This window comes from Sciurus vulgaris (genome assembly GCF_902686455.1).
Source record: "Sciurus vulgaris genome assembly, chromosome: 6".
Lineage (NCBI taxonomy): Eukaryota > Metazoa > Chordata > Mammalia > Rodentia > Sciuridae > Sciurus > Sciurus vulgaris.
In genome coordinates this window covers 143,256,750-143,271,296 of record NC_136466.1, presented here as the reverse complement: position 1 = coordinate 143,271,296, position 14,547 = coordinate 143,256,750, and the positions used below count along the sequence as shown (strand labels likewise).

The 14,547-nt window shown below is 41.6% G+C and overlaps 1 protein-coding gene across 1 annotated transcript in view; it reads right to left on the bottom strand.

Annotated features, from left to right (window-relative positions):
- The window catches only part of ADAMTS12 (ADAM metallopeptidase with thrombospondin type 1 motif 12), a 329,970-nt gene that overhangs the window by 51,697 nt on the left and 263,726 nt on the right, over positions 1–14,547 (bottom strand). Inside the window, exons 17-18 of the mRNA XM_079144478.1 lie at positions 9,390–9,516; positions 366–576 (exon numbers count right to left, since the gene is read on the bottom strand). Of these exons, the coding sequence (XP_079000604.1) occupies positions 366–576; positions 9,390–9,516 (338 nt within the window). The remainder of the gene's footprint in view (positions 1–365; positions 577–9,389; positions 9,517–14,547) is intronic.

Genomic DNA, 14,547 nt, shown 5'->3' with positions numbered 1-14,547 from the left:
TAGTTAACTACAGTGATTTACTGGTAAATGTAACAAATTGTTCTTAGGGAGATATGGGGGAGCCTTGGTTTGTTAACCAATGATTTAACAATGGGTCAGCAAAAATTCTGACAATTTATCAATTAGCTGTCATGAGCCTATACTAGTGATATCTCCTTCATCTGTGGTGGTTAGTTGAGCATGGACAAGAGAGAGATCCTGAAAGACTGGGTGGTGGGAATTGAAGCAAACAGGCCAGAGGTGATGGATGCTGTCTATTATGCAATTTAACCTCGAGTCACTTTGGATTTGGTCAATGGGGAGGAATGGATGGGAGGCTGATAAAGCGTGAATAGTGTCAGTCTCCCCGTTAACCCTGAACTCACCTCACTCCAGTTGCCCACTGTCCAATCCGATGGACACAGGATATCTCTATTACAGGAAATGAGGGCTTTGGGCTTCAGTAGATGCTGGCAATCTGTAGCCGGGAGAGCCTGCTCATCAGAGCCCATGGTCTGAATGCATAATACTGTTCGCTTCTTTTCTCCATAGGGTCCACAGGTTGTGGAACATGCTTCCCATTCTCCTGCCCACCACCTGCAGGCAGACATAGACAAGTGGGGAGATCATTAAATGAACATGTACATCCATTTAACCAGTGGAAAGACAAAGCAAATGAGAAGCACAGATTATAGGGTTGAGAAGTTCTTGGAGTTGCTGCAGTCTGCTAGGAGATTCTGCAGATAGAGCTAGGTGATTCGTTTCATCAAAGCCCACAGCCCGGCAGAGCACTGGGCACAAGTCATTGTTAAATAGCATGCTTTTGAATGAAAAAAAAAGATGCCCTTTCTTTTTCAGTCCAGAAAACTGAAGTTGCTATGCAACTTCAAACAAATTTAAGCCTGACTTCCTCATCTGAGTGCAATAATATCAACTTTATATGAGTGACGTGGGTTAATAAAATACAAATTGATGCCAAGTGCATAGTACAGAACCTGGCATTATAAGAGCTCCATCATTTGTTGGTATTAAAAGAATTCAATTAATATCCAGACTCTTAATTGAATATTTTTCTATTTCAATATGAGGCAGGTACAAATATACCAATTTTTGTTTATTTAGGAAATGGTCAATAGGGCACATTGCCTTTGTTTCGGCCCCCACCTCCTGCAGTCTACTCATCCCTATTTTCATTGGTCCCTTTGATAAGAAAGGAGTAGAAAAGGAAGAAACTTGAATGGGATGATTTCTCACAGGTCAGCTGTTCTTAACAAGTTGAAGAGTTGAAACTGTTGACTAAATTAATATGCTGTATTTTCTGAGGACAAAACTGTGTGTGCGTGTGTGTTCATTCTCTATGAGTGATAGACTCAGGATTCCTGGAAATGGGCCCACTGGTTACATGAAGTGCTTTTGAAAATGGCAGGCAGTCCTCTGGGAAGTCTTTACTTTTTTTCCCCTTCTCTATTATTTGTGAAAACTTTCCTCAGTGGTGAAGACAAAAATTGGTGTCTTTTCCTAGTGTAGTTTGGGTCCACCATTCCTTCCATGGAGAGTTTGCTTCTTTGTACCCTCAAATGTAATGGGCTATTTCTATTTTTCCTGGGAAAATAGCACACTGTGAGAAGTCCTTCATTCTTGACCTTGAGATAGTATTGAATTTTGACAATTATGAGGAATATAAAACTTTGTACTACTATTTTTGTCTGCTAAATGTTGGATTTGTTTGGGGGGAACTTCTTTTGATTCTCATACTTCAAGTCTCAAGTTAAAAATAAGAGTTATTCATCAGTTTTATTATAGTCTTCAGCTAATAGGTAATTAAGATTTCTTATTTATTCTTTGGAATTTAATATTTGGTTGTCTTATGTGGATAAAGAGCTGATATTAGGTAAGTATGATATGAAAGCGAATAAATACCCACTGTATTAACCTAATTATTTTGTCTTACCTCTGACATTTCCAAGGGAGGCCAGGCTCACTACTGAATATTTAAAATGTCATTCTGGAAAGCCCTTAATCTGAACTAACTGAAAACCCAATTTGTCTAATTACTTGCTACAGAGATTTTAGCTGTGTCATCACAAAGTGATAATGGACCTTCTTGCTTTCTCTCTTGGAGCTCCCCCAAAGCCCCTAGAGGACGTTTTGCGTGTGCATATGCTATGGTCCGAAAATGTCTCCCAAATCCATGTTTTGGAAACTTAATCCCAAATGCAACAGCGTTGGGAGGCGAGGCCTATTGGGAGGTGTTTAGGAGTGGATTAATGCCTCTGTTAAGAGAACTCTGGGAAGTAGGTTTGCTCTCTTTTGCTTTTCTGCTCTGTGAAGACACAATGCTTGTCCTCTCCTACCCTCCACCTTCTACCATGTGAGGCGAGAGCAAGAAGGCCCTCACCAGCCCAGATGCGGATGTCTTGATCTTGGACTTCCAGTCTCTAGAACTGTGTGAAATAAATTTCTGTTCTTTATAAGTTACTTAGTCTATGGTATTCTGTTATAGCAGCACAAACCACATGAAGATAGTTTGTCAGACCCTGTCTCAAAATAAAAAATAAAAAGTTTGGGGATGTGGCTCAATGGTTAAATCCCCTGAGTTCAATTCCCAGTATCAAAAAAAAAAAAAAAAAAAAAAGAAACAAACAAACAAACAAAGAAAAAACAAAAAAGACAGCCTGTTAGTGGTTTAAAGTGAAAACCATCTTTTTGTTTTTTCCTGCATAGGTCTTGCAGGCCCAGTTTCAGGAGCCATTGTCAAATTGCTCTCTATTATCTATTTCATTCTTCTTAGTCTCTGCCATAACCTCCCCTTTTCCAGAAGATTAAGAACAAAATGCTATTTTTATGTTTATGGGAGATTTTACATTTATATCTATAGAAGATTTGTAAGATATACTGTTACAGTACTCAGTGAATGTTGAAAAGGGCAATGAAATACACAAAGATTTCAGGGGCAGAATACCTGGCAGAAATGTTTATTCTCCCTCAACAAGATGGCCTTTCTGGTTTAGTCAATACAGAACTAACAGCAAACTAACCGACTTTTCTGTTTTTGCCATTGCTCTTTCTTTTACCAGAATGAAAATGGCCCTGACGAAGAATCTCTTCTTTATTAAACTAGTCAGGTTACTGGATTCTCCCCTAGGCCCAATTTGTGCATTATCTTGTAAAAAGCCAATTTTAGAAGAGAACCCCGCTGAATCAGTTTTACAGAAACCTCCCACTCTAGGTATCTGATCACCTATCATATCTGATTGGGCTCCTCATCCTCCACCATATCCCAGGAGAAATCTGATCACCCTGGTTTATCTTTAGTAAGAATTTTTAGGTCAGGTTTAGCCAAAATCCTCTTTCCCCTCATGTTTTTTTCTTAACAATTTCCCATCCACTGATCTCCACCCTGCGCCTTGGTTGCAAATTCCTATTTGTCCATGTACTTGGAGTTCAGGCAAGTCTCTTTTCTACCACAAAAATCCCATTGCAGTGGTTCCTATACCTCAAAGGTCTGGAATGAAATATTTTCTTGCTGTACTTTTACAAGTATCATTGAATAATGTTTTCTTTAATAATATCTAACACACAATTGGGAAAGTGATCATTCATTGTCTATATTGTTCTTTAGCCACCAAACACAAGTTGAACTCTTCTCAGTAATCACACAGAAGTCCTAAAAACTGGTGCTCTACCACTGATTCTCAGAGTATTAGTATCTGGGCAGCTTTAAAAAGTTCAGAATCCAGGACTGACTGAAGATTCAGAATCTCTTGGAGGCAGGACACTGGTGCTTTCCTAGTTTCCTGATGACTTATTTGAAGTCAGGGTCAGAAACCACTGGTGTTTCAGTCCCAAATCAAGGGGATTTAGCCATTTGTCTCTAATTTATTTTTTTTCCAAAGAATGGACTCTGTTGTATTAGAATAAGTTGTACATAATATAGAAGTATGTATCTGAGTGTGTGTGTGTGTGTGTGTGTGTGAGAGAGAGAGAGAGAGAGAGAGAGAGAGAGAGGGAGGGAGGGAGAGACCCTTGAGACTGCAGTTGTCCTGGGAAAGTTTACTTTGGATAGAGTTCCTCCAGAGGTGAAGTAAGAGGGCTGGGGTGGAGAAACTCTGACCCTCTCTTATCTGTTCCTTCTACCCCTCACCATGGCAGCACTGGCTGGCTCAGTCAGTTCAGACTGCCAGAGAATCAGGTCACTTCACTCTAAACCTCATTACTCAGAAAACTGAAAGGCCAAGTCTGAATCTGTCATATTCTTACTCAGAAAGCAATTTTCTTTAAAAAAAAAAATTTGATAATTATCATCTGTTTTGTACTATTTTCCCTAATAGCATTTACTTTCCAAAATCCAATTCAATTGACATTCTAAATTCCAACAAAACCATTACTAATAAGCACCCTCCCCCACCACTCTGCGTACACTCGCCTTCCTATTCTGACTACATCCTGTTCCTCCGACCTCATTGCCCTGGCTTTCTTGTCCTCTACACATGCCATGCTCAGCCCTCCCCTCCCTTTCATGGGCTTTCCCCAGTCTCAGTGATCCTGTTCATTAATTTTGATCAGAAGTTCTGGATTAGAGGAGCGTCCCACATCCCCTCCCCAGGGGAGGAACATTTGAAGACATTTTTCATGGTCACAAATGAGGGTGGGGTGCTATTGGCATCTAGTGATTAGAAGCCAGTGGTGCTGCCAAGTCTCTATAATACACAAGACAGTCCCCCAACAAAAGGAATCATCCAGATCAAACTACCAACAGTGCTGAGAGGAGGAAATCTTGATTTAAATCACATACCATTCTTTAGTGCATTGAAACCTACATGCAGCTGCCAAAGTTGGATGAATTGCTATCAGATGTTTATTGAACACTTTGGAAATGCTGGATGCTATCACAGCTGTAGAGTTTCAGAGCTTTGGTTTGCTGAAAACCAAAGTTCAGAGAGAAGTCAATAGGGAGAAGAGACTCAAATGACCCCTTTCTGAAGTCAGATACACTTTAATTCCAAATAATTTCTTTCTTGATAGGCTGCTCTGTCCTGGAACAGGCTACACAAGGCTTTTGTCCTGAAAACCATTGGCAGCATGGAGCATATTTCTTAGGTTTAGATAATCAAAATCTTTTATTAAATTGTTTTTTTTTTTTTTTAAATCTGTCTTGGAAACTCCTTTGGGGAATAACACAATATGCTGAAATTGGATGTAAAAATGAGAAATTGTAAGAAAAGTGATTGAGAAATTTAAAAAGAGATGAAATCTTGTACAGGAAATCTTTTGAGAGGGAGAGTGACATCTCTGAGTGGTAAGTATGAACTTCTCAGATACCGTGAAAATCAGGTGTCAGAGGAAGATGTTGCCACTTGAAATTGGTATCCAAGGAAACGGACTGCTAAGCTAAGTTTGCAAAAATAAATACTGTTAAACAGAGTAATCTTCATTTATTGTTTAATCTTTAAAAAGCAGATTAATTTGATTTCTTTTCTCTAATCCCTGTGAATTTTGCATGCATGGCTTAGTTCTGGGGTCGTATTCTCCAGCTAGTTCATAAATTTTCATTGCGTTTTAATGGGAGAGGGATATTATAAATTTGGGGAGTTCATTCTAAACCTTGCTCATCCTGAGATCCTAGGCAGCAGCATGGTATGGCAGCACAAGCAGAGGCTTCTCAGCACGGATCTGGGATCCAATCCAGACTACACCACTTGAAGCCAAGTGATCTTGGAAAACTGTGGTGAAGCCTTTATCCTCCCTCATTGAGACACTGAGTGCAAAATATCTACCAATAAGGTTTGTTGGCAGGATTGAATAATATGGCAGAATGGAAAGGGTTTAGAAAATAGCATGAATTTTAAAAATGGCTAATTTCTTTTCCAGCCCTTACCCCTAGGGCCATGGCATCAAATTCCTCTGAAAAGTCATCTCCTCATATACCACAGGTGGGTGGGGTAATATTCACCATCTGTTACTGGTTACTTCATAAATACCTGGGAAAGCTGAAAGTCAACCATAAATAGGAAGGACTTTTGAAAACTAACCATTGTATTTGACCATTTCATGAAATTTTATTTACCCTATCACATCCTACTGTAGAACACAGTTTTAGAAATCATACCTGCATGTATTGTGTTTAATTAACATTCTCGGGAGCTGAAATCTTTGAGCAAGGATAACAACCTCATCTCTTTTAACAAAAATGTTTCGCACAATAGAAGTAGCACACATGACTTTCTAATTGATACTTTGCTTAAGGTTTTAGTCCAGATAAATTAATAAACTTATATGGATTCAGAGAAGGGAGTATGAGTATATGCATACAGCATAAAAACAAAACAAATGCTGAAAATGAAATTTCAATACAATTAGCTGGCTGATGTCAAGTAACACCCTAAACACAGATACCACTGATTTTAAATATAAATGTGTAAATATAAATGTGTTAAGTATAAACGTGTGTGTGTGTGTAAGCGCACACCTTGGGTATTAAAAACAAAGTAAGGGCAAACATTTAACTTTCAGGGTTCAGAAGATACCACTGGGACCATTAACATTTATCTGAAGGCTTTGCCTTTAGTTTGAGATGTGAATTAGTCAATTCAAGCTTGATCTACTAATTTTGTTGCTCTTTAATGACCACAAGCTGAGGCCCTGGCGTTAATCTTGTGCCTAGCCTCAAAGAAACTCAGACATTGGGAAATAGCTGCCAGCAGAGGGGAAAGGAACTTAAAGCAAAAAAAAAAAAAAAAAAAAAAAAAATGCTCACAAATGCTGAAGATTTAAAGACTTGTCAAATTGCTTACGCTTTGCTCTTCTTCCTTAAGTAAAATCTTCAGCTTGTTTGAAGGGAGTTGGAGGAAATTATGTTTCCAACACGACAGCAGAGGCTGGGAACAGGATGGATTATTTTCCTCCCCTGAAGCGTGATGATGAGGAAGGCAGAGGCTGGAGAAAGGGTCATCATCTCATCAAGAAAACCCGGCTCTGGATGCCGCGATGGCATGGTCGGGACTGTGCCGTGGCTTTCAGCTGCCTGGTCTTGTGCAGGGCCGTCAGCACTTCCACTCTGACTGCCAGGGTGTCATTACTAATTTCACAAGAGAAGGCTGCATGATCGTTCTATTTCAAAGGTTTGCTCTGGATCAAGAAGCTATATCCATGGGCTCGGCTAAGACGCATGGCAGGAGGAAAGAGTGTCACTGACCTTGTTTTAACAGGCTGCTCTTTAGGCCAAGAGATGAAGAGATGCCAATTAGCCACAAAGGCTCAAGGAAGGCTAGATCCTGTGGCCAAGAGCCAGGAGGCAGGGCCCGGGGGGAAAGGACCTGACGGTCCCCAACTTGCCAGTGTATATGTACCTTACATTGCCTTCTTGACCGTGAGCTTCTTACGGGAGTCACATATTTGCACCATTCAAAAAAAAAAAAAAAAAAAAAAGAGCACCATGACCTGGTGGCCAGATCACCTCTGCCGCCTTCTTCTCTGCTGCGTGTCCAGTTTCCTCTGTCTACCTTGTGCCTTGTGATAGCATTTAGGGCCCTCATGGATAACCAGGATACCCTCCACATCTCAAGATCTTAACACCTCTGAAAAGACCCTTTTCCCCCATAAGGTGACATTTATAGGCTCCAAATACTAGGATGTGGGTGTCCTGAGACCATTTTCCAGCCACCGCACCACTGCATTCAGGGGGTGACTCTTGAGGCACAGAGCTAAGCCTGAATCACTTGGGAATTTCTTTATTTGGCTTCTCCTCTGTGTCCACCTCTGCGCTGCGATTTAGCTTCAGCTCATTCCTGTCCTCCAGCCTCTGCACTCTTGTTCCAACAGCTAACTCCCTCTAGCGCCTCCAGCTGTGTCTTATCCTATTGCTTCCAACTAGAAAGTTCTGGTGATGGGAGCGTAGAGGTAGGTAAAGATCACCACCTAACTATGGCAAGTGAGTTCTGAAAAAACTGAAGCCAAATTTTAGTGACAAGTGAAAGAAAATGCCAATGTCTGTCTTGATGTCTGTTCTGAACAGGGAGCTGGGTCTGAATCCACAGGCTTCTTTCACTGTGCTGCTTTCTGGTACATAGTCGATATCCCTGCTCTCCTCTCCTCTCTGCCTCGGCAGGCAAGCACCTGCATTGGGTCTTCTGGTGCCCACCACTCTGAGCACAATGTATGCCTCACTCAAACACAGCTCCAATAAGGGGAGAAGTACATGCCTCTCTCTGGGGGGGCGGGTGGCCTGCTGGGGTATGTAGCAGAGAGCTCTGGGTTCAAATCTCTGCCTCCTACTAGTTTTATGATACTGAGTGAGGGAAAAAAATGGCATAATACATAATATTTATCTGAGTAGTTGGGAAAGAAAGAATACATAAGATGTTTCTAACATATGGCTAAGTGAAGTAGGTACTCAATAAATGGCAAGTGTTATTTCGTTTATACCATATTGTATCTCTGATGGGCAATAGTAGGTCCCTAACAAATACTGGCTGGTAATCTAAGGTCCAAGGCAGACTATATAAAACTATAAAAAAGAATGTGAGCCACAGGATAAAATTCGTTTCAGGAAAGAAACAGCTGTGATTTTAAGAAGGTGGCCAGTCCAACAGAGTGGTTTTGAAAAGTGATAAAAGATTCCCAGGCCTTAGTGCAGTGGTTACTATCTAATGAAGTGTCAAAGGAATTTATTGGTAGTGGTTCCTTAACATTGAAGGAGAACAAGTATAATGGAAGCACAGAAAACTTTTAGAGTAGTAGGTTATCCTGAACCAACATGGTTAGCAAATGAATATCTCTACAAGAGTGATAATGAATATCTCTATAAGAGTGATAATGGATGTCTCTATAGGAATGATTTTGCCACCTTGAGGACCCTTGGCAATGTCTAGGGTCTGTTTTACTTGTCTCAACTTTGAGAAGGAAGGAATACTACTAGCATCCAAGTGGATACAGGCCAGGGATGTTCTGAGTATTCCTATATTTCACAGGACAGCTCCCATAAGTCATTCAGCCCAAAAGTCAATAGTGCCGAGGTAAGAAAGCCAGCTCTCTAAGTCCTTTCTTCTAGGTCATCTGAAGTATGAGTGGGCGTGGTGATCTGAAGGTGCCCCTGAAGGCTACATTTGCATGGTAAAGTGCCCTTGGAAAAGCCAAACCCATTAGTTAAACAACTTGTGAGTGAACCACGGAGCATTCTCTTCAGCAAGATTTAGTCTTGCCAAACAAACAACCGTCCATTGCCTTTGTAAGAAACACTGCTCTCTGGGAAGAAAGTGTCCTCACAGCTGGCCACAGGCTGCAACAGCACAGCCACAGAAACCTCCAACAGCTTTCCTGTATCTATTCTAACAACAAGGAGCCCACGGTCCTCCTGGGTCACCAAGCACCACATCACTGTTTAATCAGGTGTGACCGTCAGCAGTGGTTACCTGGGTGGACAGTCCTTTTCATAGCACTTCTTCTGTCTCCCATTGGGCTGTGTTTCCGGGTCACAGAACGTAGCTTTTACCACCCCGTGGCCCTTCTTCACACAATGGGCAGTCTGGCGGCGGGTACCTGGGGGTCAAACAGAGAGCCACACATCATATGGGATTCCGAGCTCATGTGCTTATTGTCAGATGAGACCCCAGATCATGTCGAGTGATCATGCTTATAGCTGATGGGAAGGATGTCCAAACATTATTTGTTTCTCAAAGTCCACCTTTTCTTAACCACCCTCACGCTATGGCTGGCAACAAGCGGAAGAGATCTTGTCTAGGAAGGACAGGAGATAAAGTAGGTAGAGTCAATGATCTATTCTATAGATTACAGTCCAGCTGTGAAAGCAAGCCTCACACAGTATGCAGAATAGAAACCAAAGTGAGATTTAAATGAGGAAAGCAAACGTCAGCACCAGGTGTTACAAGGCAATCACCGCCTCATTAGCTTACAACAAGGAGAGAGGAGATGGAAACCTTTAGATAAGTTAGGGTGAGGAAGCTCTGAATGATGGGAATGAAATGCAAAATCACGCTGGGAAGTTTGAGATGTTGTCTATTTTTAAGTGCAGAGTTTTAAATAGCAGGGACTGATAACCCTACTATCCTCTAACATAAGGGAAGCACATGGGGAGTGGCAGGTTCTTGTCCCAGGAGCTGTTCTAAGCTGTGTGTGTGTGTGTGTGTGTTAGTTATATTACATATTATTTATCATGATGTTTAATAGCCAAACCTCACAACAGTCCAGTGAGGTCAACGCATTGACCTATCTGACAGATATAGAAACTGTCTGCATGGTGACTAGTGTGTTGATAGTGAAGTCACACAGACTGAGAAAGGAAAAGAGCCACTGGCTTTGCTACCTGGGATGTTGTTAGCAAGAGAACACACAGAAGTGCCAGAATGTAAGGACTGAGAGGTGAAGGGGCACCAAGGAAGTCAGTCGGCATCTCTCTATATTTTGTTTTGTGGCGGGGAGCAGTTCTGGGGATTAAACCCAGGGCCTCAATCACTTTAGGCAAGTTCACTACCTCTGATCAGCATCTCTCTTAAAAGAGCCAGTACTTAGGTTAAATGTGAAATACTGGGTAGGAATATGGAAGATGAGACCCCTGGGGACAGAGCAATCAGCTTGCACAAAAGATGGACCCAGAGCTCTCAGGACTCCAGGTCTTATTTTTATGAGTGTGTGTGGTGCTGGGGATGGAAACCAGGACCTTGCTCATGCTAGGCCAGCATTGTATCCCTGAGCCACACTCCTGCCCCAACATTCTGGTCCTGAGTGAGCTTCCTGGTGTACAGAACTTCTCAACCAAGGGTAAAGGCCCTTAATAATCTAGTAATGTGGACATTTCTTCACTTTACTGCCAAGCACACCAAAGGGCTTTCTCACAGATGGCAGGACCTGAACAGACCCAGCTCTCCTACCACTCATCACCTCACCTTACCTCAGCACAGGCTTGTTAAGCAAAATCTCCTGGTGAGCTGGCACACCTGGTAGCAGAGAGGGCCACTCACCTCTTAAACAATGGTCAGAAGGAATTACAAAACAATAAATGAGTATTCTAAAATTGTGTGCCTGTGTGTGTGTGTGTGTGTGTGTGTGTGTGTGTTAGAGAGAGAGAGAGAGAGACAGAGAGAGACAAAGTTTTTTTGTTTTGTTTTGTTTTGTTTTTTAGAAGAGACAGGTAAACCTTCTACCTCTTGGCCTTTCTCAGCTAATACCTAATGTCAGTGGAATCCAGACTGGAATGATTGGCTCCAGAAAAGCTGCCTTTATAGAATGGGAAAAAGAAAATGCTTAGTTGCTTTGAAGTTTCATTAAAGCTTTGGGTAATTTGGCAAATTCTTGATGTCAAAATTTGAAAGGAAATTGTCAGGTGACTTGAAGAGTTTAGAAACATACTCTCAAAAGCTTATTTCTCTGTTTGATTAGGAATGGTAAGCATGCTTAGTGCTCCTGAATCCAGAAATAGTAGAAGGTACACAACTTTACATAAGATGCCTTTCAGGGAGTTAATTGCATTGTCTGGGGTCAATCTGGGGGACCTGCAGTGCGATGGACTGGCAAGGCAGATGTCATCTAGGGCTAAATGGAAAGTTGATAACTATGTCTCAGTGTCTCCCCATTGATAACAGTGGTCTTAGTGACCACTAACTTTCTATTCTCCTAGCCCCTGGGTTCTCATATGACAGATACCAAGCTAAGTTCAAATCTTCCAGTGAGAAAGCCCCAAACCAGCTGATGCTCTTCTCTGATGTTATAGGAAAGCAATACCTGGCCAAGAAGTATTTCCTCAATTCTGATTGTTCTGCATTCATTTGGTAAACTTTAAACTATGATTTCATTCCTGGTTACTGTCTGGTTAAATAAATGATTAAGTGAATAAATTAAATCAAATCCAAGGGTCCTGGGTTCTAGTTCCTACTTTTCCTTTTACATATCACTTGGGTTCTCTGCAGGAAAAATGAGATTAATGGTATTCAAACTATTTGAGAACAGGAAACTGAACTAGTTAATCTCTATAGTAATATCTATGAAGGAGAGGCAAAGTATAATCATTGGAAATCTTGGAAAATGGGAGGATTCTTGTTGCTGGCTCTTTGCGGTACCAAATTCGCAGATATTTGTCACCGCCTGCAGCAACAATTTGCACGGGTCTTATGGGTGGTGGACTGGAAACTGAGCCACTTCTATCTCTGGGCTGTTTCCTTGCTTGCTTGTTTATAGAGGATAGAGGAAATGAGGTTTACTTGCTTTGAGAGGAGAGAGAGAGAGACTTTGCTTATCAGAGAGAAGGAGACTTTGCTTAAGAGAGAGACTTTGAGAGAAGGACAGGCTTTACTTAGAGCTTAGAGGAAGAGAGACTTGCTATGCCTTACTTAAGGTCTGCTGCTTCTTACTGGTGCGTCCTGCATCCTGTGAACTAAGGGTGTGTCTACCTAAGGTACTTTAGTGATGCGTCTCAGCTCTCCGCTGTGCGATCTGCCTTCCGCCGCTTTCTGCTAGCTGCTGTTCTGCTTTCTACTAGCTGCTGCTCCGTTATATTTTCTTTCTGCTTGTCACTTCTGCTAACTGCTGTGTCTATCTGCTAGCTGCTGCTGCTTCTTCTTCCTTTCTGCTAATGGCTTCTCTGCGCTTCTTTCTGCTAGCTGCTGCCGCTCTTCTTTCTTCTAGCTTCTGTGTGTTTCGCTGTCTCGCTCCGCCTACGCTTATATCACCTCCAGGAGGTGGAGAGCAGGGCCACGCCTCTTATGCAAAGATTAGCAAGACGCTAGATGTCCAAGCAGGCATAATTAGGAGTGCTTGAGAACATATGTGCATACACTGTGTGTGTGGACAATAAATCACCTGAGTATGCCTATGTCAATTAATCTCCTCGCTGATGATGGTGCCAGAATGGCGCCATCAACATGGCACAGCCCCCAACAGATTCTCATTAATATAATTTCATGGTTAATGTAGAAAATAATTTGTTGTCAGATTTCTTCAAATTTCTTAGTTCTTACTGCCTTAGTGATTGTGCATATGCCAGCTTGTATTTTCCAAAGGTGGCTGCAACAGTAATATACTATTCAGAATGCCATTCTGCAGTGTGAGCTTGACATTCTTCCATCAAGAGAGTCAAATTCTGCTGACCTTGGACCAAATACAGAAGTGATGCTGTGTGACTTTAAAGGCCAGATCAAAAAGGACCAAGATCAGAAAGGGTCATACTTCCATCTGGTTCTTTGGTATCTCTCACTCTCAGGACACTCTAGACACCATGATGTGAGAGGACCATGCCCTCAGAAAGGCCACATGTAGTGCCAGTCCTAGATGAGTCTAGTCCAAGTGCCAGTCATGGAGTAAAGGAGCCTCCAGAAGGTTCTGGCCCGAGGCATTTGGGTCATTCCCAACTATTTGAGTCTTTCCAGATGGGGTGCCTAACATAGTAGAGTAGAGACATGTCCTCCCTCGTGTGCCCTGTCTAAATTTCTAGCCCATAGAATTTGTATGATAAAAGTAGTGGTTGTTTAACTACATTAAATTTAGATTGGTTTGTTTTATATAGGTAGTACCAAGAGCAACACTGGATAAATGTTAGCTTTCTCCCCTTCCCTAGAGCTGCAATTCAGTGTGGCTTGATGACGTCTACCCCTATCTATTATTTTTGTGCGTATGTGTGTTGCTGGGGATTGAACCCACGGCCTTGTGCATGCGAGGCAGGTACTCTACCAACTGAGCTATATCCCCAGCCCTCCATTGACTTTTAACCTTTCTCCTGTGCTACAGTTCTTCTGTTTTCCCTCCAGATCTTCTTTGCTCCTTTCTTCACTTGGCTTATGGAACCAATCCTGTGGCTAGACCAGTTAGGACTAACCAGTCCAGTTAGGTTTGGAAAATGGAAGCACTAGCTCTATTTAAATGCTGTTTCCCTTAATTCTTCAAGCCTGGGGATGGTAGCCTGGTTCCCCCACCTTCACTGTTGCTGGGCAGGAGCAATTACTCACCTTTCTCAGTCTCCTTAAACCCTATCTATTCCTGTGAAAGTAGCCAAGGCAGTCAGTTTGAGTGTGCCAACATTTCCTGTTGGGACTCTTATGCAACAACATCTTTGTAAAAAAAAGTCAAACTATTAATCTTCAGTGACATACTCATTATATAACTTTGAAAACCAATTACTGGATAACAATCTTCCTTGAACAGGATATTGTAATAATCCTTAAGGATGGGGTTAGAATCAGGTCTTCCTTGTAAGGGCAGTCATTATTATATAAAGCTACAAGTTCAGAAAGTAAAATAGGTGAGATTGAATCCATGTGAACTTGATTTTCCCCTGACAGCTAAAGAAAGAAGAATGAGATTGACTTTTTATTTGCCTTTCCATCTACCCCTTATTCCTGCAAACTGATAATAGCTCCCAAAGAAATCCTGCCTAATTAAGGATGCCAGTCAATCAATATGCTCAGCACTAAGGTAACTGCCTCTCTGGAAGTATTTACTTGAAAAGATAAATACTTTTCAATCACATTGAAAAATATAAGAGAATCAAATTCAAAATGCTATTTTCAGAAGTTGCTGCATCCCTTTCTATATGTAGCAATGAGAATGTTGATGGATGGCTGT